Source organism: Budorcas taxicolor, chromosome 16 (assembly GCF_023091745.1).
Source record: "Budorcas taxicolor isolate Tak-1 chromosome 16, Takin1.1, whole genome shotgun sequence".
NCBI lineage: Eukaryota > Metazoa > Chordata > Mammalia > Artiodactyla > Bovidae > Budorcas > Budorcas taxicolor.
The window spans coordinates 47,731,290-47,753,616 of record NC_068925.1 but is presented as its reverse complement, the minus strand read 5'-3'; the positions used below and the strand labels follow the sequence as shown (position 1 = coordinate 47,753,616).

At 48.2% G+C, this 22,327-nt stretch overlaps 2 protein-coding genes and 1 pseudogene across 2 annotated transcripts in view; all 3 read right to left on the bottom strand.

The window, feature by feature from the left end:
• PLEKHG5 (pleckstrin homology and RhoGEF domain containing G5) overlaps nucleotides 1–2,599 on the bottom strand; it is a 50,200-nt gene extending 47,601 nt beyond the window's left edge. The window contains exon 1 of the mRNA XM_052653812.1: nucleotides 2,533–2,599. Within this exon, the coding sequence (XP_052509772.1) occupies nucleotides 2,533–2,599 (67 nt within the window). The remainder of the gene's footprint in view (nucleotides 1–2,532) is intronic.
• A 1,471-nt stretch (nucleotides 2,600–4,070) lies between these two features.
• Nucleotides 4,071–21,862, bottom strand: NOL9 (nucleolar protein 9). Its single transcript, XM_052653728.1, has 12 exons — nucleotides 21,491–21,862; nucleotides 20,248–20,467; nucleotides 19,615–19,742; nucleotides 17,078–17,213; nucleotides 16,859–16,955; nucleotides 16,215–16,312; nucleotides 11,304–11,465; nucleotides 10,828–11,125; nucleotides 10,359–10,470; nucleotides 8,605–8,782; nucleotides 7,655–7,788; nucleotides 4,071–7,081 (listed from the first exon to the last, which is right to left on the bottom strand). Exons 1-12 carry the CDS (start codon nucleotides 21,860–21,862, stop codon nucleotides 6,932–6,934), a joined length of 2,085 nt encoding a protein of 694 aa, XP_052509688.1. The 3' UTR covers nucleotides 4,071–6,931.
• LOC128061909 (uncharacterized) lies at nucleotides 18,583–18,675 on the bottom strand (annotated as a pseudogene).
• Nucleotides 21,863–22,327: the final 465 nt, after the last annotated feature.

Sequence of the window (22,327 nt, the reverse complement as noted above, 5' to 3'; positions counted from 1 at the left end):
GGTGTCCATGGACACCCCATGGGGTTGCAAGGAGATGGACACGACTGAGAGACTGACACACACACAAGCAGAACAAAATATACACGCATACACATGCATGTGCATGTGTGTACATGTGTACCTTTCACATTTATATGCTGACTTACATGGTTTGAATGACCACCTTTCACTTGCATTATTGCAAAAGTGTTAGTTGCTCACTTGTGTCCAGCTCTTCGTGACCTCATGGACTATATAGGCTGCCAGGCTCCTCTGTCCATGGAATTCTCCAGGCAAGACTACTGGAGCGGGTAGCCATTCCCTTCTCCAGGGGATCTTCCCGACCCAGGGATTGAACCTGGGTCTCCTGCAATGCAGGCAGATTCTTTACCATCTGAGCCACCATGAAGCTTCCTGATTCTTTGTCATATTCTCCTCCTCATACTCCTCCAAATCCACTCTCCAAACTATCAAAAAGGATTTTCTAAAATGCAAGTCAGAAAATGCTACCTACTCTATTATAAAAATGCTTAAATGCTCATCGCCCCAAGGATGAAATCGGAATTCTGTAAGATGCTAGACCACCCTCTCTCTCTGGGTCAAGCACCATTTCTTTATACTCCCCCCTTCACGCAGCACCCACAAGAACCCACCCACCTCTCAGTCTTTCCAATGAGTGTCCGAATCATGCTGCACAGAATGCCATTTCTAGCTCCTGCTTTTCTCTCTTCCTGAAATCAAACCTTTCTACGCATAGTCTTCACCCAACTGATACCACTGTATCCTTTCGGTGATGTGATTCCTTAAAAAAAATCCCCCAGATGGGTGTTATAAGAGGAACCTCTCTTATGTATGAATCCATTACCCCACAGTCACGTCGCTCTGTTTAATACACATCAAACTGCTTTTCAGTTTCCTGTTTTCCTGTCCTTGGCACACAGTGTTAGATTCTAAAAGGACGGGCATTTATCTTGCTCATCACCACCAGCCCAGCCCCTGGCACAATGCCCGACAATTAATACAAGTTCAGTAAATATTTCGCCAAAGCTTGTTTAAAACTTGGAAATATAGCTAAAGCATAACTAGTGGTCCTGTGTTTTTTTCCCCTTCTTTGGCCACACCACATGGCCTGCAGGATCTTACTTCCCCAACCAGGGATCAAACCCACACCCCCAGCAGTGAAAGTGCAGAATCTTAGTCACTGGACTGCCAGGGAATTCACACCAGTTGTCCTTCAATATCAAAAACAAATCAGTAAAGGGCTTAAAGACATACTCAGGGATTTCCCTGGAGGTCCAGTGGTTATGAATCCAAGCTTCCACTGTCGGGGATTTGGTTCAACCCCTGGTTCGATCAGGAAACTAAGATCCCACTAACCTCATGGTGTGGCCAAAAAATTATTAATTAATTTAAAAGACACAAACAAACTGAAGCAGCAGGGGTGGGCCATTCTCCGATGTCCATGTGGCAGCCATGATTTGGGGCTGTAGCCCACATCTCATACAAGCCTGGAAACAATTTCCCCTGCAGTGAGTGATTGTGATGGACCTTGAGTGAACTGGACATGGGTCACTGGAGGCTCATATATTAGCGTGAGAGGCACCTGTCCATTTAACTCTCTGGCCACCCCCAGCGGAGACCCCAGAATGGTAGGTAAGTTTCGCATGGGGGTATGAGCTAGAGGAAGGCTATGTCAGCAGTGCAGACCCTTCCCAGGGAGGGGATGGCCCTGCAGGGAGGCCGAGTGGGTGCTCAGAGTTCTGTGTGACTCACTATCTGCTTCCGAAATCTGTCTTGGTCCAGCCATGGGGGTGGGGGAGGGGTGGTGGGCAGACAAAAGTCAGAATGAGGGCTCCTCTGTGAGTGCTGAGAGGTCAGCAGCTAACACACCTTCAAGCCATTTTCTCTTTGGCCAGGAACAGGGTGTTTCCCAGGCCAGGGTTCTGACGGTGGGGTGCTGGAAGCCTATTTGAGCCCACACACACCTTTCCTGATTCCCCACTGCCAAAATGCGTCACGGTGTGCATCAGAAGTGAACCTACAAATATCGATGGTTTCGGAGGAATGTCGCAGCCCTACAAAGCTACAGTTGGGAGCCTGCCAGTGGGGACCCAACTTTAATGCACAAAACTGAAGGTTTGCAAGTCTGGGGGCTGCTTTCTCCCCTACCCTATACGTCCCAGAAGAGGAAGCTGGAGAGCCTCCCCACCACAGGCCCTCCCAGCCCCCATCCTTAGCAGCCACCAGTGGAGCAGCTCTTCACATGGGACCCTGTTCTTTCTTCTCTCAGGGGTCGGATGGCTAAAACCGAAAGCCTCCTTTCCCTACACCTAAGTCAGAGCTGATGGCCAACCCTGCCTTCCAGGCTTTCAGTTCATTAAATCACCCCTTAGGACAGAATGTGCGCCCAGCCTGCCGGAAAGGTTCTCAAATGGCCCAGGCAAATTCTGCAAGTGAGGGGTCATAACCAAGCCCCTCCAAGACCCACCAAATCCCCTTTTCTCACTCCTCTTCAACCCTCCTTTCTGAATCAGAGGAAGAAAGTATACTCACCGGTTCCCGAATGGAGGCTGAGCCAGCTGTGCGGTGGAGACCCGTGTTTTGTCGGGACAGAATTCATGTTTGACCTCGGGTGGTGGCTCCTTGCCTGGCCCTTGAGCCACGTGCTAGACCCACAGTCTCCGTCCCTCTCTGCCCGGCTGCAGTCCCAACCCTGGATGGCTTCTCCTCAACTCAGCCCCGATCTTAATTTCACCGGCTGAGTCGTCTGCACAGAAAACCACTGAACTCTCAGCCCTGCCAATCTGCCTCTCCTCAGACTCAGGTCCCCTGGGCGCTGTATGTTTAAACGTATAGACTCGGTGGCTGGGGTTTGCACCGTGTTTTCTTGCTGGCGGTTTCCTCTCTTTGGACTTTCCATCCGCAAGTACCCATGTGCTCCCTGGAACGCACTTCTCACACTGCTGGCTCCCTCGGCGGGGGCCTTCCCTTCTTTTCAGGAAAGCAGCACCACGAAGACCCTTCCCGGCTGGACTCCTCGGTGGGGACGAAGGCCTGAAAGTTCGTGGCTTGTCCCTGCCGGGCTGACATTCACAGCCTGGTGACCAGCTCCAAAGCATTAAAATACCCCAGGCACAGTCTGCTGAGCGCCACAGCAGCATCGGGGCCAGTCACCATGGCAACCCTTGGCTTCCCAGCCCAACACATTGTCTGCCCAGCTCGACTCTGTTAGCTGATTCCCAAGACTGCTTACTCAGCTCCCGGGATCTGCAGACTGGACCTGCTGCCCCTCAACTCCAAGTGTGGCTCCTTTCAGACTGCTCCCTCACCCCGCGGCCCACCCTCTGTCCTCTTCTTTCCCTGGCAAAGCCTTGGAAATCTTTCACTCGGCCAAACCTTTCTGGAGGCCCTGCATCACGTGGCTCCTCTGCTGCACAGATGGGCCCCATATTTATCTTAGCCACTGTTCAGGCTCAGCCTGGCAGCCAAGTCTCGTTGCCTCTGCCAGGCCCCACCCTGAGGCCGAGGGCAGAGGGGCCAAGCACTCACTCAGGAAAACACAGTTACAGGCACAGACCCCCCGCCTGCTGGCTGGCTTCCTTTCTATTTGTACTCTTCTGGGAACAAAATTCTTTTTCCTGCTAAGAGAGTCTCAAAGATAGTCCAGGAGTGATGTAACATGTAACATACATCCTTGAGCCTGATGGTTCAGATGGTAAAGAATTTGCCTGCAATGCAGGAGATCGGGTATGATCCTGGGTTGGAAAGATCCCCTGGAGAAAGGAATGGCAGAGGCACGACTGTGTGGCTAACACTTGGAGCCCAAAAAGAGAAATGAAGCTAACTCCCCTTGGAGCTTACTCCACTCGAAACAGGAAAAAGGTGCAAGCGCTTGCGGGGGCCGCCCCTCTTCCCTGCCATGACACCCAGTTTCACTACCCCCTTCCAATGTTTCTGCCATTTATTCTAAGCATTCAAACCATTTCCTGGAATAAAATGGTCTATCTATATATGGAACAAAATGACACAAATTTACATTCTCAAAAATATTTATTGATACAGAAGTTCACATATAAGTGAAAAAAGCTGGATAGAAACCATACATACAATTGGACAAACAGGTTTGTGAAACATACAAACGCACATGTGCAATTTAGAAAAATACTGGGTGAGACAGGGTCACGGCGTTAACAGTGGTAACACGGTGGTGACTTCAGGATTGTTTCCTACACAGGTGAGCTGACTGCATGATTTTAAAAGCAATAGTGGGGCTTATGAAAAACTCCCAGGGGCAGGTGACGGGTGGGAGCCTGAGCAGGACCCATAGCAGGAAGGACGGTGCCACTGACTGGGGGGCCGCGGCGAGATGTTTTCAGACGCGAACACTGAGTTTCTGCTCCGACCCAAAGTGACTCTGAGGAACACAGTCTTCCTCCTGTCTGCTAGGATTTACAACCCAGCCAGAGACAGGCCACAGGCCAGGAGTTACTGCTAGGCCTGCTGTGGATGCATGTCATGCCTTCCTCATGCGGGGACCCCAAGAGTAGCGCCACCCGCCTGTCTCAAAGGTCACAGGCTCAAGCGAAACACCCCTCAAAGCTACACTGCCAGCTGGTGGCCCAGTCAGGACATGGACCTGGATCTCCATCACAGCCTGCTATGGTAACAGCCACACGGCCTCACCCAAATCTAAGGGAAAGAATGAGCAGTCAATCTAAAAACCACCATCCCGCGTCACCTGGTCCTCACGCCATCTTCCGGGCAGAGACCTGAGTGTTCACGAATGTGAGGACCTGCCCATCACAGGGGTCCTGGTATCGGCAAGAGGGTGCCCCTTGGCTCAGCTGGGGCCTCACCACATGTCCTCTCCACCCCCATATCCTCTCCAGTTGATCCCAAGGCTAACTCACCTACTCCTCTCCCCTTTCTCAGTCTTTAGTTCTGCACTGGGGTCTCCAAGGACAAACTGGTTCCTGTCCCCAAGACCTACCTGGGGATGGATGGGAACAACAGAACTACTTTTCTTCACAAAATTTAATCAACCCTAAAATTGGAGGATTTTTTTCAATTTTTCATGTTTACCTGTCCTAAAAACAGGTCTGAAGAACTGATTTTAACAAACCACAAAATCAGTGACTGAGGGTTTCCATGTTCTAAGTCATATATTCCTTTGATTTTCTTAAAATAAGTTATGTACTGCTTTGAAAATCACACAGAAATGACTAAGAGTTGTTTGGTTTTTCACATCCCACTCGGCATGTGGGATCTTAGTTCCTCGACCAGGGATTGAACCCTTGCCCCCTGCCACGGAAGCACAGCATCCTAATGGACCACTAGGGAGGTCCCAGGAGTTTTTGTCAAGCATATCTCCACCACAGAGCCCTCACTGGCCATCCTGAAGCAACACACACCGTGGGAATGACAGAAGCCTGAACCATCAACACTGATTATCCAATGGGCCAACACCCAGGATGTTTGCACGGTTGCCATTCTGACTGGCACACCCAGGAGCTGACCACAGGGCCGTTTCCAGCATCTCTAGATGCTGAGAAAGGCCTCCAGGGGCTCCTCCACCATCTCCAGCCCTGCATGGCCGCTGACCAATGGCTGACAGCTCCCTCTAGTGGCAACACTGTTTTCCTTACCAATGGGGACTGACCGGCAACCTTAAAGCCCAGGAGGAAACAGCCTACCAGCAAGACAGGATTCAATGAAAACGTGAATGACAGATCACCACCTTCATTCTTCCCAAGACTGCTAAAGACCTAAGCATCACTGTAAAGATATAGGAGCTTGTGAAGGAGGCAAAAAGTTGATGGTGGATTGACTGCAAAAGTCGCTGCAAGGCCAAGATAGAACTTGTATGTACAAGTTAAACTTAGATATAAATAAGATGCAACTGAGAAACTAGACTTCAAATCGGATTCTGGAGGGTGACAAGGGCTCTACGAGATGAGGGATCGGCCCCCAGAACGCTGAAGACAATGATGATCAACACCTTAAATGGACGTAAACAGTAAAAACCCTCATCCTAACAGTGGTCTTTCGAGGTGTCCTGCTCAGAAGCTGGAATTCAGAGCACCAGGACGAAATGCTGCTTCTGTAGGCATCTCAGGGTCCTAAACGCAAACATGATGTGATGTGAACTGGCCGGCCTGTTTACCAAACCATTTCCAACCCTGGAGGTTAAAGAATGCTGACTCCAGGGAGAAGATGAAGGAGGGCCCACCATTTCCTCTGAAGCCCCTGGGAGTCCAGCACCACCACCGAAACCAATAGCAGGAGCCGCTCCGCTGGGCCTTGGTCCAAACAGCCTGGTTTCCGGCTCTGCTCACTGTGCATTTTCCATCTCAGATAAGAAGTCAATCAGGACAAACCGAGTATTAAAGAGGCCCCAGGACAGGCTTCCTGGGTTTGAGAGCATTTTTTCAGGGTAAAATTTTTCAGCATCCGATTTTTAAAATTGAAGGGCTCTTGAGGCAAACTTTTATCTATGAAACCTTGAATAAATTTAACACCAAATATAAGCATAATCCTCAACCCATGTGTATGGAAGAGGCTGGGGAGCATCCAGTGAGCAGGGCTGGAAGCACCCCCAAAGCAAGGACCACAGGGCAACTCTGTACCCTTCTATGTTTTCCATCCCACCAGATGTCCTGCTTTTCCCTAAAACTTCATGAGGAATCGACCATGTTCTGTTTCAGTGGTGCACGAACTCGTCCCTGCTTCTTGATTCCTTTAGAAAACGAAACAGAAGACTAGGGAAAACCTCTGTCATGTCGATTAAAGAGTATACGTACTCTAAATGCATCCATGAGCTACGTAGGAGACACTGCAGTTTGCTACGTAAGCACGCTGTTCTGTTCATGGTCACAGAACCCCATCGTCCACTGATGTCAGGCTGGAGATGGTCAAGCTTTCTGGGAGGAAAGTCCTTCCTGTATTAAGAACATCAGTATGTTTTTCGATAAAACTTAGGTTTGGGATGTCCCCTCTCTTTATACGTTGCCCCACTTTCTCTTGCTCCAATCTTCTCTGATGCTCCAGGAAGCTTAAAATTATAATCTGTCGTGACATAAGGTATGGTCCCTTCGAGCCCACCCTGAAATGGAAACACAGAGAAAACATGTGGGAATACTTAGAATCTGGCCAAGATGGAAGACAGTATTAGATCGCTCCTAAGATCCTCAGCTCCCCCTCCTTGGAAGGGCCCACTTACACTTCAACCCCCCAAACACATCCAGCAGCAAGAGATGGGGCTCTCTCTTGAACCAGCAGGTGACAAGGGGGACACCGGCTGCCTCCTCAGCTGCCTACAGGTCCTGCCGTTTGGTTTGGGGCCACACGGATGGCCTTGGCCAATGTGACTTTCCATGACCTTCCCACAGAAGCCTCTGAAGACTGTCTTCAGGAAGGGTCACCCTGGGGTCACTACCTCTGTCCTTTTTCTCCCACACTCACGCCTGCGATGACGGCTCCACCCGGGGCTCCTGCCCGAGGTGATGGGGACTCACGCCCCAGACCTTCAGGCCATGCGGACATGTCACCTGGCCTTGTCCATCTCTACGAAGGAGTGTAAGCTTCCCAAACAAGAACCTGCTCTGTGACTCCCGCCCCAACTTCAGGTCCGCACTTTGCCATGGACATGGCCAGTGAGCTCCAGGGCTGCACACACCTGGCTCTTGAGAACACACTGTGGGATGGACACGGCTCCAACCAGCAGACAGTTCACGTGTCTCAGCTCCTCTGGGGGCACGGGAGTGAGGATGTGGTAAAGCCTCTTCTCCATGTCGATCCCCCTGCAAATACCTTGAGGACACACAACACACAAGATCATCCTCCCCACCACTCAGAACTGCAGAATGGCTTATGAGTTTTCTAACGTCCCTGGTGCTACAGCGGAAAGGAATCCACCTGCCAATGCAGGGGACATGGGTTCCATCCCTGGTCCAGGAGGATTCCATGTGCTGCGGAGCAACTAAACCCGTGCCCCTCAACTACCGAGCCCCTGCGCGTGGGGAGAACAGATGAGACTGAGGAGTCTGACACTCTGAAACCAGGAGGCATCAGGCTGGTGTATGGACTGTGATGAACGAAACAAAGAGGTGCCAAGCAGGACACAGGGGCCTGACCCAAATACAGAGTGAATCTTTCAAGGACCATTCACAGCCAGTGCAGGGTAGGAGGAGGAGTTGCGGGCGGAATGTCAGGGAAGGGCTGATGGATCTATCAGGACCTCAGTGTTGGAGTGAAGTCCTAGATGCCATAGAGACAACTAAGCAGAAAAATGACTGGTAACACAAGCTTGGAGCTCTGGCGCTGTGCTCGAGAGCGTGTACAGAGGTCAGCCTACAATGGACTGAGAGCCGCAGCAAACATGTCAGGTAAGAGGGAGGCCCGGCCAGGCCTTGAGGACTCCTGTGTTTAGAGGAGCTGGCAGGACAAGCAAAGAAGAACCGCTTCCTTCCTGCCCCCCACCCCCGAGGGCCCACTTCACAGAGGACAGACAAGCTCTCTGACCACTCCAGGCAAATGACAGCAACAAGGTCAAGCCCCGCCAATCTATAGCTGCTCAGGTGGGTCAATTTCAGTAGGTTTACACTCAGATTTTCCTCTCAGACTCACCAAACCCCACACAATCGCAGATGGGACTCTGGGCAAGCAGGATGGGCCCGCTGGCGTATCCCCTGACGTCATCCAGGATCTTGCAGAGCCCAACCCAGCTGGCGTTCACAGCGTACAGGATGTGGGTGGGGGCCACGTCAGCATGGATGATCCGGAGCGCAACGGCATTGAAAGGGACCTGGAGGACACACACGCACCCCATCCAGTGATCTGACTTGAAATACTCCTTGTGTTAGTAGTTTCTACAAGCTGATGAGTCATCTATCTGAGTTTTATCTGCCAAACTGCCCACCAAAACATACCTAAACGGAATGGAAATTGTTTAGTGTTTCACTGCTTTAGACTGAGAACCGAGGAAAATTACACAAAGCTCCTGCACACCAACAACACTTGCTAGAAATCTAAATTGAACGCCTGCAACTCTGCCTAAAGAGACACATGAGATGCGAACTCGGGGATGCCCGCATGAGCGGAAGTTAGGAGAGAGACTGAAAACTCATCACCAACAGGTCTCCAGGTGGAAGAAAGTAAAAATCCACAGAGTGAGGAGAAGCCCCCTAAGGGAATTACTGAATTAAGAAAAATGGACCACCTTCCTGGAGCACACAGTAAAGGACTACCTTTAACATGTAACTCTCTGGGTAACTACAAACTTTTAAAATAGAAAAGCATTTTGTTAAACATTTTATTTAGGCTTCAAAAACAAATGTGAATTTGTAACAAATGGCAGTTTACATTACTGCCAGATAAGTTTCAAGTCCAGTTACAGAGCATCACCAGTGAGTATAAACTGGAGCAAATCACCCAAAAACTCCACTAAACCAACTGCCTTGGGTTCTTCAGTGCAGAGGGCTTGGAAGCCTGGGGCCAATCTCACCACTGGACTTGGGCAACATGACGCTGCCCCTCCACCCCACACTCCCTGGTCACAGCCCCTGCCTGTGTGACCTCTGCCCAGCATCTCCACCTGCCTGCCTACACCCAGTCTTCTAGCTGTAAGCAGGGTCTGTACCAGCACCTTCCCCACAGGCTCAACAGAGCGTCTGGCCCACTGTGCGCCCAGCACTGCGCAGGCCATACAGCGGAGTGAGGGCTCTGGTCCAGAGTCAGGCCACCTGGGCACCAGCCAGTCCCAGCCCAGACTTTCCTATGTCCTATGGGCAAGCTGAATCTGCCCCTAGCCTCAGTTCCATCATCTGTAAAGTGGGGACAATGACGGGGCCTCGGTGAGTAGAGGGCAGCACAGCACAGGGTGGGCACTTAGAAATAATACCTGATGCTATTCGATTCTTTCATCATCTGGGACCCTAATACTATAGTGGTTTCTTCCCAAAACAGTCCTTCAGAGATTGGAATCCACGATCCACATACTTTAGAGCTAGAATCAACCTGTGACAATATATCTGAAACATGTTACGAGTGCTCTCCAGGCACACGCATTCTACGAGGCCTGTCACCACCACTCACAGCCCGAGTCACACACGGCCAGTCAGCAGAAGGGCGGAGCTGGGCTGCAGGGTGTGGTCACAGGGCCACCTCTGGTATTAGGCAGAACATTCCTGGTCAGGATGGAAACCAGGGTCAATCCCTCTGGAGGTGGATCCACTCCCACTGGATCCCTCAGCTCCCGACTGTAAAATGGGCACAGTTGCAACATCAACACCTCAGGGCTGAGGATGACACAAGTGAAGGGGTGTAAAGAGGGGAGACGGGCACACAGGAAGCCAGACAATCCCCCTGAGAGCTCAGGTTACCTGATAGGGGGTCAGACCGTGTAAGGCACGCAGTGGCTTTGGCACTGGGGGCTGCAACTGGCTCAGGTAACCCAGCACCGCCAGCTCACGAAGGACTCTATTATGTGATTCTCTGAAAAGTAAATCAGAAGAAGGTGAGAGGCCTACCTCCTGCTCCGAGACAGGGCCCACCTGTCCTGACACAGCCCACGTCCCAACCTCGGGACCTGTAGACCTTGCCTCTCCATAAACCCACTGGAGATCCTTCAGGTCAAAGCTCCTAGAGGGGCAAGCAGATCTGGAGGCCAATTCTGGGCATTTCCACTGGGAAAGGAACCATTCGGAACAGACCTGACTCTTCTCTGTAAACAGGTAGCTCTGACAGAGATCGGAAAGATTTTAGGGGACTGACCCCTTTGAAGGAATCGAGGACAGAAGGCCTTGTCAGACTGAAGAAAATGGAATTCTCCAGCCATGATGGTCTGCTTACCTATTCCTGGACGTTTTTCCAGTCACAAACTCCGACTTCACGAACATCAGCTTGTATCCTGTAGACATAACTGGACTTTCTTTTTCTTCGTCAGCAAACTCCAAACTCTCGGCAAATTCAGGCAGGTGGAAACCTCTGTTTCTGACTCTGGACCTGCGTCTTGTGTACAACCCGTCCATGTCGTCCACGAAGTCAGGGGTGAGGTCCGGCATGTATTTACTCCGGTCCGAGCTAAATTGGACGACGTGGCTGGGTGACAGCAGGCGGATCAGGTCAATGAGAAGCAAGAGACCCTGGTCTGCAAGAAAGTAAACGACAGAGCCCAGTCATTGCACCTTGGCGGTGATGTGTACCCATGAGAGGCTGAGATGAGGAGCCTCCTAAGGACCGGGCTTCAGCACTGACGTCTGAAAGCCACACACGCACCCGTTCCCATCACCCAACCCTTTCTGCCAGATGCGCCTCCATGGACTTACCTGCCACCCAGCCCATGGTGTTGATGATAAGAGGGGACTCTCGCTTGTAGGAGCTGAAAACATACTTTATTACCTCAATATAGTTTTCAAAGTTGTTTTTACAAGAAGTTTTCCCATAATAGACCATTTTCTGGGGCGTCCTCTGGTGGGTGAAAGGTGGTCCTAAGAAGATAAAGGTGAGAGTCATTAATCCATGAGAACCTAAGAGGTGGCAAGGGTTATGGTCCAGCCATGACCCCTGACGAAGCTGCTCAGGAAATCTGAGCCCATCCGACCTCTAGAATAGCTATGCTCTCACTTTTGGAAATCTAAGCTTTCAACTTCAAACAGAGACACGCCTGCATTTATACACAGTTACCCCAACTACGTCCTAATATGGCCATTCATTCAACAAACATCTACCGGACATCTACTGCATGCTGGGCATTGTTTTAGATACTTAGGACACATCTGTCAACAGAAAAAACACCCCCACAGGGCTTACACACAATAATTAATAACAACAGTAATCACTTGCTGGAATACAGTACTTACTATGTCCTACATGTGCTACACAGAGTCTCTAGTTTTCATAAACCCCTATGACACAGGTAGTATTTACTTTCTCGATTTTTACAGACGAGGAAGCTGAGAAAGAGATTACCTTGACCAAGGTCACACAGCTAGTAGGGATCAGTGGGACTTGAACTCAAGCAGTCAGCTTGAGAGGACACACCCTCATCACAACAGCAGTCTGTCTAGCCCGAGTCGCTTCCCATCCCCTCTGGTCAGGACTGTGGCCAGGGCCAGCACACATGGCAGGCAGGTGACCAGGACCACGTCGCAACACAGTCACAAGGGCCTTGGTTAGTGTGGCTGGTGTGAGGCCACCTAGGGAAGAGCCAGTGAGGCGCCCCTCAAGCTTGTCAGGGGACCTGGGGCAGCCCACAACTGACAGTGGCCTGCATGGTCTGGGGACTGAGCAAATACAAAGGGAATGAACAAATATGTAAATACACTGAGAATAACTGCAGCCAGGGTTCTCACCATTGGAAAAGGAGCTGATAAATGTGGAAGGGGGAAGGTTAACTAGGATGCACCCTGGGTGTGAGATTAGACTCGGAATGATCACAATTCCTTGCTGGTCCAGTGGTTAGGACTTTGTGCCTCTACTGCAGGGGACCGGGTTGGTTCCCTGGTCAGGAAACAAGATCCCAAAAGCCATAGAGATTGGCCAAAAAAAAAAACCAGAAAAGAATGATCAGTGCAAATTCATGGCTCTTAATAAACAGAAACCTATACAAAGACATGAAAATATGTATTTACATATGTGTGCACAAATACACACACATATTATGTATGTACATATATGACATGTATGGGTTTAAGTATATGTATATTCCCTAACTGTCCACCAAGGGGCTTTGGAAGCAATGACACCCAGAAGAAAACGAAAACACCACACCTAGTTAGATCAGAAAACACTATCTTAAGCAACTGATGAAAGCTAACGTCTCTGGTAACAGGAAAAACTGACAGCATGTTGGTACAACACAGAGATCACAGTGTCACTTCTAAATCTAAACATGGGAAAACCCACAAATGTACTCTTCAAACTGTCAAGGTCACAGAAGATTAGAAAAGCCAGATAACAGTCTCCATATTAAAGAAGACTCAAGATTTATAAGTACACACTGGGCCTACACAGATGACTGAGACAAAATGGACAAAACCAAGTAACTACACTATGGCAATGTCACTGTCCTGATTTTGGTGGCTGTATTATTTATGATGATCTATCAGTGTCCTTGTTTTTAAAAATATGGTAGAAATGGGAAAAAAATTAAATAGAACAGAGAAAATGTAAAAAGAGGAACAACGAAACCAGCTAAAAGAGAGGAATTCCCTGGCGGTCCAACGGTTAGGACTCTGCGCTTCCACTACTGGGAGCCTGGCTTTGATCCCTGATTGGGGAATCTAAGATCTCACAATCTGTACTGCATGGCCAAAAACAACAACAACGAAAGGTTGTTTAAAAAAACCACACACACACCACATACACACACAACAAACTTTTTAAATAAGAAAAAACAAAAACAAACAACAAAATCCCATAAAAATCAGTTATGTTCCTACATACCAGCAACTAACAATCTGAAAAGGGAATTAGAATAGCAATTGCATTTACAATAACTAAAGAATTAAATCCTTAGAAGTGAATCTAACCAAGGAGGTAAAATACTGCTTAAAGAAATTAAAGACGACATAAAAAATTAGAAAGACATTCTGTGTTCATGGATAGGAAAATGTTAATACTACCTCATCTACAGACTGAATGCAATCCTTGGGACTTCCCTGGTGGCCCAGTGATGAAGATTCTGCTTCCATTGCAGGGGCGTGGGTTCAACCCAAGGTCGGGGAACTAAGATCCCACATGCCTCGCCATCCAGTCAAGTGAAAAACAAGATTGAATACAATCCCTATCAAAATTCTAACAGCCCTTTCCCCAGAAATGAAAAAGCCTATTCTAATATTCATATGGAATTGTAAAGGGTCTCAAAATGACCAATCTTGAAAAAAGAATAAAGCTGGAGGATCCACATTTCCCAATTTTGAACTTCTTACGAAGATACAAGTGTGGTACTGGCCTAAGGGCTATGTGTGTGTAAACCAATGGAATAAAGAGCACACACACAAAAAATCCTTGCGTGCACGTGCTTCCCAGGTGGCGCTAGTGGTGAAGAACCCACCCGCCAATGCAGGAGACATAGAACTGCAGGTTCCATCCCGGGGTTGGGAAGATCCCCTAGAGAAGGGCATGGCAACCCACTCCAGTATTCTTGCCTGGAGAATCCCATGGACAGAGAAGCCTGGCGGGCTACAGACCATGGGGTCACAAAAAGTCGGACGTGGCTGAAGCAACTCAGCATGGATGGATGTATGGGTGTGTGGTCAGATGATTTTCAACATGGGTGTCAAGACCATTCATTGTGGAAAGAACAAATAGATAGTGAAAACTGGACATTTGTGTACATAAGGACGAAGTGAGACCCTTTTCTTGTGTCAAACACAAAATTTAACTCAAAATTGATCAAAGACCTAAGTGCTAGAGGTAAAACTTGCAAAATTCCTAGAAGAAAACATTATGGAAAATCTTTATGAGACTAGATTTAGTAACAACTTCATGGATGATCCAAAAAGCATAGGCGGCAAAAACATAAAAATTAAGAACTTTTGTGCATTGAAGGATATTATCAAAAGCAAATAAAATGACAAAGTATCTGCAAATTGCATATCTAGCAAAGAATTAACACCCAGAATATATACAGAACTCCTAAAACTCAACAAAAACAAAGAACCCAATTCAACAGTGGGCAAAGGACTAAAATAGCCATTTCTCCAAGAGGCTCAACACTGTTAGTCATTAGGGAAATGCAAACCAAGACCAAAAAGAGATTACTTCCATCCACAAGAAAGGCCATAATCAAAATAACAAGTATTGTTGAAGATGTAGAGAAATCAGAACCCTTGTGAATTACTGATGGGAACGTAAAACAGTGCAGCTGCTATAGAACAGTCTGGTAGTTTCTCAAAAAGTTAAACATGACCACTCGTGGGTGTGTATGTATGTGTATATATATATATATATATCCAAAGGAATTGAAAGTGGTGGCTTGAACAGATAGTTGTAACCAATGTTCATGGCACCATTAGTCACAGCAGGCAGAAAACTAGAATCAATACAGGGGCTTCCCTGGTAGTCCAGTGGTGGAATCTGCCTGCCAGTGCAGAGGACAGTTTGATCCATGATGATTCCACATGTCGTGGAGCAACTAAGCCCTGGCACCCTAGAGCCTGTATGCCGCAACAAGAGAAGCCACCGAAATAAAAAGCCTGCCCACCACAACAAAGAGTAGCCCCCACTTGCTGCAACTCAAGAAAGCCCGTGTAGCAATGAAGACCCAGCACCATCAAAAATAAATACATAAAAACAGTTAAAAAGATAGACAAAATGTGATACACATACATTGGCATGATTTTCAGCCACAATAAGGAGTTAATTTTGATATATGCTACAACTCAACGGACATGAGTCTGAGCAAGCTCCAGGAGACGGTGAAGGACAGGGAAGCCAGGCGTGCCGCAGTCCATGGGGTTGCAAAGAGTCAGATATGACTGAGCGACCAAACAATATGAACAGATCTTGAAACCTTATACTTAGTGAAAACAGCCTGACACAGGAGCACAAGTACCGCATGATTTCGCTTAGATGAGGTGCCCAGAACAGGCAGATTCACAGGGAGGGACAGGCAGCACACCAGAGGTCCTCAGAGGCTGGAAGGGGATGCACTGTTATTTAATGGACACAGCATTTCAGTCCAGGACAAGGAAAATGTTTTGGAGGTAGACAGTGATAATGATTATCCAGCGCTTTGAATGTATTTGATGGCACGGTACTGTACATGTATCAATAGTCAAAATGATAAATAAAATGTTATGTACATTTTTTATTAAAAAAAGCAGCATGGAACTCTGATTTGGATTCTGAAACATAAAAAGGGTATTAGTAGGGTAACTAATGGATTTTGAAAAAAACCTATAGGTTAATAGTATTATATCCATGCCAATTTCTTGGTTGAGATCATTGTGTAGCATTATGTAAGATGCTCGTATTAGAGGAAAGTGTTTCTAATTTACATAAAATAAAATGGATGGTAGTTCCATTTATTAAAATAGAACCCTAGAAAGGTATCATTGGGTTTTTAGGGGGTTTTTTTTGAGACCAGAGGAATTCTTACGGGAAGACCGTAAGTTTCATGGGGAGATGTGTTCATTTTTTTATATTTTATACTTCTGTACTCTTTGACGTTCTTGTATCATTACTTTTGTACTGTGTAAAACCAAGACATTTAAGAAATGCAGAATACATACCTAGAACTGGTTCTGTAATATTAAGCAAAGAAATGCAACCCGGAGGAGTAAATTCTGTCTGCCCCAGATCACATTCCAAATAATCAACACAGGATATACTGAAAATTTAAAAGAAAGAAATCTTAACTCATTTTATTTACCGTGTCCAAGGTAAATCAGAACATAAAGATTTTACGTGACACACAGGCATACCCCACCCCACACAGCCTTGCAGGCAGAATGCTCCAAAGATGACACCAGCATCGAGAAAATATCAGTGAAGAGAAAACGGGATGCAGGCCTGGCTACAGTGTCCATTCACTATATGGATACAACTCTGCCTTTCCTCAAACTTTATTTTTTAAATACGACAGACTTTATCCCTGCTCTGACTTTCTGGGTTTGGACAAAAACAGATTCTGAGATCAACTGATGGCTCTTGTGAGCTCCCCGACAGGCAAGGTGGGTACACCTGGGAGTGCCATAGCTGCACCCCCAAACGGTACAACCAGGAGGCCTCCCTCGGCTGAGCGGCTTTGCACAGAGTTGTATGTCATCTCTACAGAGGAGCTGAGATGCATTCCCATCTAGCTTCTCAAATCAAAAATCCTACCTCCTGCTGAAAGTCTGGCAATATGTCACAACAGGATTAAAAACACTCTTACCTATTTAACAGCTGGTTAATGAGGTATCTATTAAATGTTGACTTTCCAATGTCCTGGCAGCCACAAACCAGAATGACAGGGCAGCTGTCTGCTTCTTCTGGAGGGGAAAGAAACATTGACCCTGACATGAGCCGTCGTCTTTAGGACTCTGATCATTAACAGTAATCCTCTGAGGCTCTAGCGGATGAACGCTAGACTACATCAGTTTGTATCACTCACCGCTAGAAATGCTCACTAACTCTTCCACAGCTGCAAAGGCGCTCTCCGTTAAACGCAAGCCGGTTTTTTTTTTCTCTCTTCTAATACCCACAGATCTCAAGGCAAAATACTCAGAGTTAATCTGGAAAGTCCGGACCTGAAAATAACAATATAATGTACTTCTTTGACTTTGGTTCGAAATTAATAAGCCTCAAATAGTTGTGAGCTACAAGAGATAACTTTGGAGACTTCCTTGGTGGTCCCGTGGCTAAGACTCCATACCCCCAATGCAGAGGGCTCAGGTTTGATCCCTGGTTAGGGAACTAGATCCCACAAGCCGCAACTGGGACTTCACATGCCACAACTAAACATCCTGAGAGGTGCAACTAAGACCTGGTGAGGCTAGATAAATAAACATTACAAAGGAGAAAAAAGATAACTCTGATCCCTCCTTTTGTCTCACCTCTCAGTTGATTCTCAACTATCAATCACTGAGGGCAAAATAAGAACATCTTATAAAATGAGATAATCTAAAGGTTACTCTCTGCCTTATATGAAAATATAATTCCGGAATGTACTAACACATGGGCATGGGGGGCAGAGGAAGTTATCCAAGACAGATCATAAGGAATCTAAATAGTGGTGCTTGAGTAAGTTGCTGGAAAAAAAAAAAATCTGAAAGTAAGTGAAAAAGGAACAAGTGTGATCACAGCACCTGAAACACTCACTGTCAGGTGGGGTCTCCATGTCTACCTCTGTGGCCCTGCCAGGCTGCTAGATTCTGCACTGGACTAAGTTAACATGACCATGGGAGCCCATGCATCATCCTGCCCGCATTTCTTAGCTTCTCCTTCCATGCCAAACCCCCAACCCCTGCCTACTCCCTATGCCCCCACTCAGCAATACCCGGATCCATTTCACACAGTAAGAGGAAATAATCAGAAGAGAGCTTCCGCTTGCTCCATCCCTGTCCTGGGCATTTCCTCCAGCCACTTTCAAGGAAGTGCCTCTGCTCCCAAGGCCAACAGACCACAGACACTGGAACCCCTCCCTCCATCCTCTCTCCACAGCACCATCAGCATGCTCTTCTGTGGCTTTTTCCTACAAGCTGTGTTCAAGCATGTGGTTCTTTCCATCCATCTGAACAAAACCCAGAACTCTCTCGACTAGGCTTACTCTTCCAACCTGTTTCATCTCTTTCTTCCCTTTATAGCTAAACTCTAAAAGCAAAATTCCTAACCACTGAACCCTTGAGCTCCTCCTTCCCCAGCTCTTGATTCCATTCCGATCAGGCTGGTCTGCTCAGCAAAGCCATGAAACCACCCTGTCCAGAAGGTGAGCCTGCACGCAATTCCCTTCTCAGGCTTCATCTCACCATCAGCAGCGTCGGGCGCCCCCACTTCCTTCAAAGGCTCCCTGATTACACTCACCTGCTCTCCTTTAACATGAGCACCACCACTCCTCAGTCTCTCTGTTGCTCCTCAGGCTCAGACCCTGAACTTCTCATTTCTACCTGCATCAACTTCTCGGTGTCATTATCCCATCTCATGGACTTTGGAACCCTATTCTGTTAAGAACAGATACTACACTTGATCTTAGTCCAAAGGCCAAGAAGCGATGGAACCCTATTCTACTGAAAGCACCCAAATTTACTTTTGAAACCTCTTCTCTGGGCTTCCTGGGTGGCTCAGTAGTAAAGAACCCTCCTGCCAATGCAGGAGACATGAGAGACACGGGTTCGATCCCTGGGTCAGGAAGATCCCTTGGAGGAGGGCATGGCAACCCACTCCAGTATTCTTGCCTGGAGAATCCCATGGACACAGAAGCCTGGTTCTAGTCCATAGGGCTACAAAGACTCAGACACAACTGAGGCGACTCAACACACAACCATGCACACAACCTCATCTCTGAATTTGACTCACACAATTCAACAGACCAGCAGGAATCTCCAGTTGGATGTCTAAGAGGCATCTTTCAGCTACAGACCTAAATCTCCTCCTACAGCCCCATGTCTTGGCACACTCAGACAGTCCGGTCAAAAAACCTGCTGCTGCTCCCTGATTCCTCCTCATACCTCACATCCAGTCTGATGTTCCTATAGATTTGGCTCAATTTATTAGCTCATGGGAGACAATTTTAGGAACCAATCTGACTTCAGGAAATTAATAGTAAGGGCAGCAAAAATTTGGAAATGAGGAAAGGGAGAGATGGGAGAAAGTGCTAAGCACACTGAAATTACTCAGAATTTACAGAAAATTCATACTGTCTCAAGTTAGTGAATCAAAATATAAAGATAACCATTTAAAAAATATCAAAAAACATTTAATCAACTATAACAGAAAACGGTGACTTTATCTGGGGAATGAAGCTAAGTGGGGTAGAAGGGACAATTCTTCCAATATATCCTTCTATTGACTTTTTTACTGTACACGCATGTTACATTCTGTATGACTTATAGCACAACAAGACAGACAGATAAGACTAGGGGCATTCTACATAGTCATCTGACTGTTTTGGTGAAAGTAATGAGGAAAACTCTGAATGAAAACTGGTTCTACCTCTTGTACGAAAATGTAAGATAAACCTGGATGGCTGATTATGAAGTTCACAGTGGAGGTTTTCAGACGTTCCAGCAACACGATGGAACACAGAGGAGAAAAACTGCTCATCAAACAATATCTGTCATCTGTAAAGAGAGACATAAGCTGCCTTAGAAACAGAACTCCATCAAACACTATGCCTTGCGGGACTTTCCTCTCCTCTGCTAAAGTCCACACCTTTTGAGACTAGGAATTATGTATGAGAGCCTTTTTCAGGAGGCCATACTGCATGACAGAAACACACCTGGATGGAGAAGTCAATCCAGCTTTGCTACATAAACACTGTGTGGCCTTGGGTGACTTTCCTCATCTGTGAAATGGTAAAAATAGCTTCACTCTCCAGACCTTGGTGAGGGTTTAAATACATATAGTAAAGAGTGCAAGTTTGGGGCCATAGTAAACATCTAAAAATTATTTGCCTTGGGTCTTCCCTGGGGCTCCAGTGGTTAAGACTCCAAGCTTCCACTGTAGGGAACATGGGTTCTATCAAGGGAACTAAGACCCCACATGCTGCAGGGTGCGGACAAAAAAAAAAAAGCTTTTGCCTTATTATGATATATCCTCAGTAAGTCACTCAGTTCTCTTCATTACCTTGGTTCAGATAAGGTCTGAGCAGAACTCGGGCTTCTCTCTTCATCTCCTTCTTGCTTTTCTCATGCACTGAATAATGAACAGCATTGATGGTCAGGCGAGAGTGGGTATAAGTAGAGAAGACATTTTGGGCAGGCTGGCCTTGGCTGATGGTAAAACCAAACACCTGCACCTGGCCATAGAGGCAGGTCACACGACAGATCCCACTAAAAGTAAAGCCCTAGAAGGAACGAAAAATGAAAGGAAGAAATAAGGTTACAGATTCTGTTACCAATGACAGAAAACTTCTAAGATTTTAATTGGCTCTTCAGGTTATCAAAAGGAAATGAATTAAAAAAAAGAGAGAGAAATTGCTAAGTAACAGAATAACTTGTAGGTAATGATGTAGTATTTTAAACTAATAGATTAAAATGTGAATACTTTTAATCTAACATCATATCCTGGAGCAACCAAAGGGACAGAGTCTGATGCACACTGACCCAAGGGGGCCACCTGAACTTAGTTCTGCTGTTCTCACGGCTCCCTGTCCTTACAAAGCTACAGTGCGGGGGACCTGCCAGACCGACATCCAGGTGAAGGGTTTGACTGCTGGCTCTGCTTCCACTTATATCTTTCCCGCAGGTTACTTATGCTATGTTCTGTTTCTTTCTTTAAACATTCCTAGTGGTAATGACTCCATAGAGCATGGAGCACTAAATGAGTTCAGATACAGAGCCTGCCATTTCTGAGCACTCGATAAATGCAACCTATTGTTACTATTAAAGTCCTTCCAGCCCCAAAGACGAAGAAAGCAATGGCACCCCACTCCAGTACTCTTGCCTGGAAAATCCCATGGACGGAGGAGCCTGGTGGGCTGCAGTTAATGGGGTAGCTAAGACACGACTGAGCGACTTCACTTTCACTTTTCACTTTCATGCACTGGAGAAGGAAATGGCAACCCACTCGTGTTCTTACCTGGAGAATCTCAGGGACAGGGGAGCCTGGTGGGCTGCAGTCTATGGGGTCGCACAGAGTCGGACACGACTGAAGCGACTTAGCAGCAGTAGCAGCAGCAGCCCCAAAGACCTAGAATTCCCTCAGGAGGATCCTTGTTACCCTCTGTCCAGCACCACAGCCCGAGGAATGCGCCTGACCCGCAGCCAGAGTACCCTCAGGGGGAAAAGGGCCTCTCCCAGCCTGCAGCTCCTGGGGCTGTGTCCCCACCCTCCCGCGCTACCCGCCCGGCTCCCCCGGCGAGACCCACCTGCCCCAGCGGCAGCAACAGGACAGCGCGGCCCGAGCCAGCTGGCCGCACTGGCGGGATGGGGAGGATCGCAGGACCACTCGGGACCGGGTCTTCGGCCGGCTCGGGGCTGGAGGCCCGCCTGCGGGCCGAGGTCTTCAGCCTCTGGAGCGCCGCGGCGCCGGACACCAGACAGCCGCCCTGCAGCCAGTCCGCGCCGGCTGCCTGGGCCTGCAGCAGCCGTCGCCGAAGCCGTCTTCGGCTGCGCCAGCGCAGGTTCCGGAGCCGGCGGCGGGGCCGGCGGCTGAGGATGAGCTGGGGCCGGGCCTTGCGAGCCCGCAGCCACGTGTGGCGGGAGGGAACCCTCTTGAGCAGCAGTAAGGAGTCCGCCATGCTGGCTGCCGGGGCCGGTCGCTCGAGAATCTCGCGAGATCCCAACGCTCCGCCCCGCGGCCCGTCAAGGGTCTGGAAGGCGCGGGCGCCCCCTGCTGGCGGTCTTGGCGGCGCACCCTGGCCTCTGCAGGCGCCTGTGTGGCTCAGGCCCACTGGAGGTGGTGAAACCTAGGGACAGCCTGGGCGACACTTGGCCGGGCAGTCCCAACGAGAGATCCATTTACATTATGCAAAAGCCTCACCCCGGCTGCGTGGAGAGGGAAGGTCAGATACCCCAAGTCCAGGGCCACTCTCCGGAAATCCAGCTAGGATTTCCCCGCCCCCCCCACCCCCCCCCCTCCCCCGTGACTGAAAAAGCTCCAGGATTGACGTTTTAAACAAAACCGGTCTATTTGCATACCCTCCGTTTGCATGCATTTGTCTTTGAGCTGAAGGGAGCAACTGTGTATAAGGAGGCGAAATGGG

Coding starts and splice junctions, on each gene's coding strand:
- NOL9 (XM_052653728.1), bottom strand. CDS start 21,862: ATGGCGGACTCCTTACTGCTGCTCAAGAGGGTTCCCTCCCGCCACACG. Junction 20,468..21,490: donor TGTTGCTGCCGCTGGGGCAG/GTGGGTCTCGCC, acceptor CGTTCCTTCTAG/GGCTTTACTTTTAGTGGGAT. Junction 7,789..8,604: donor CTGCGATTGTGTGGGGTTTG/GTGAGTCTGAGA, acceptor TGTGTCCTCAAG/GTATTTGCAGGGGGATCGAC.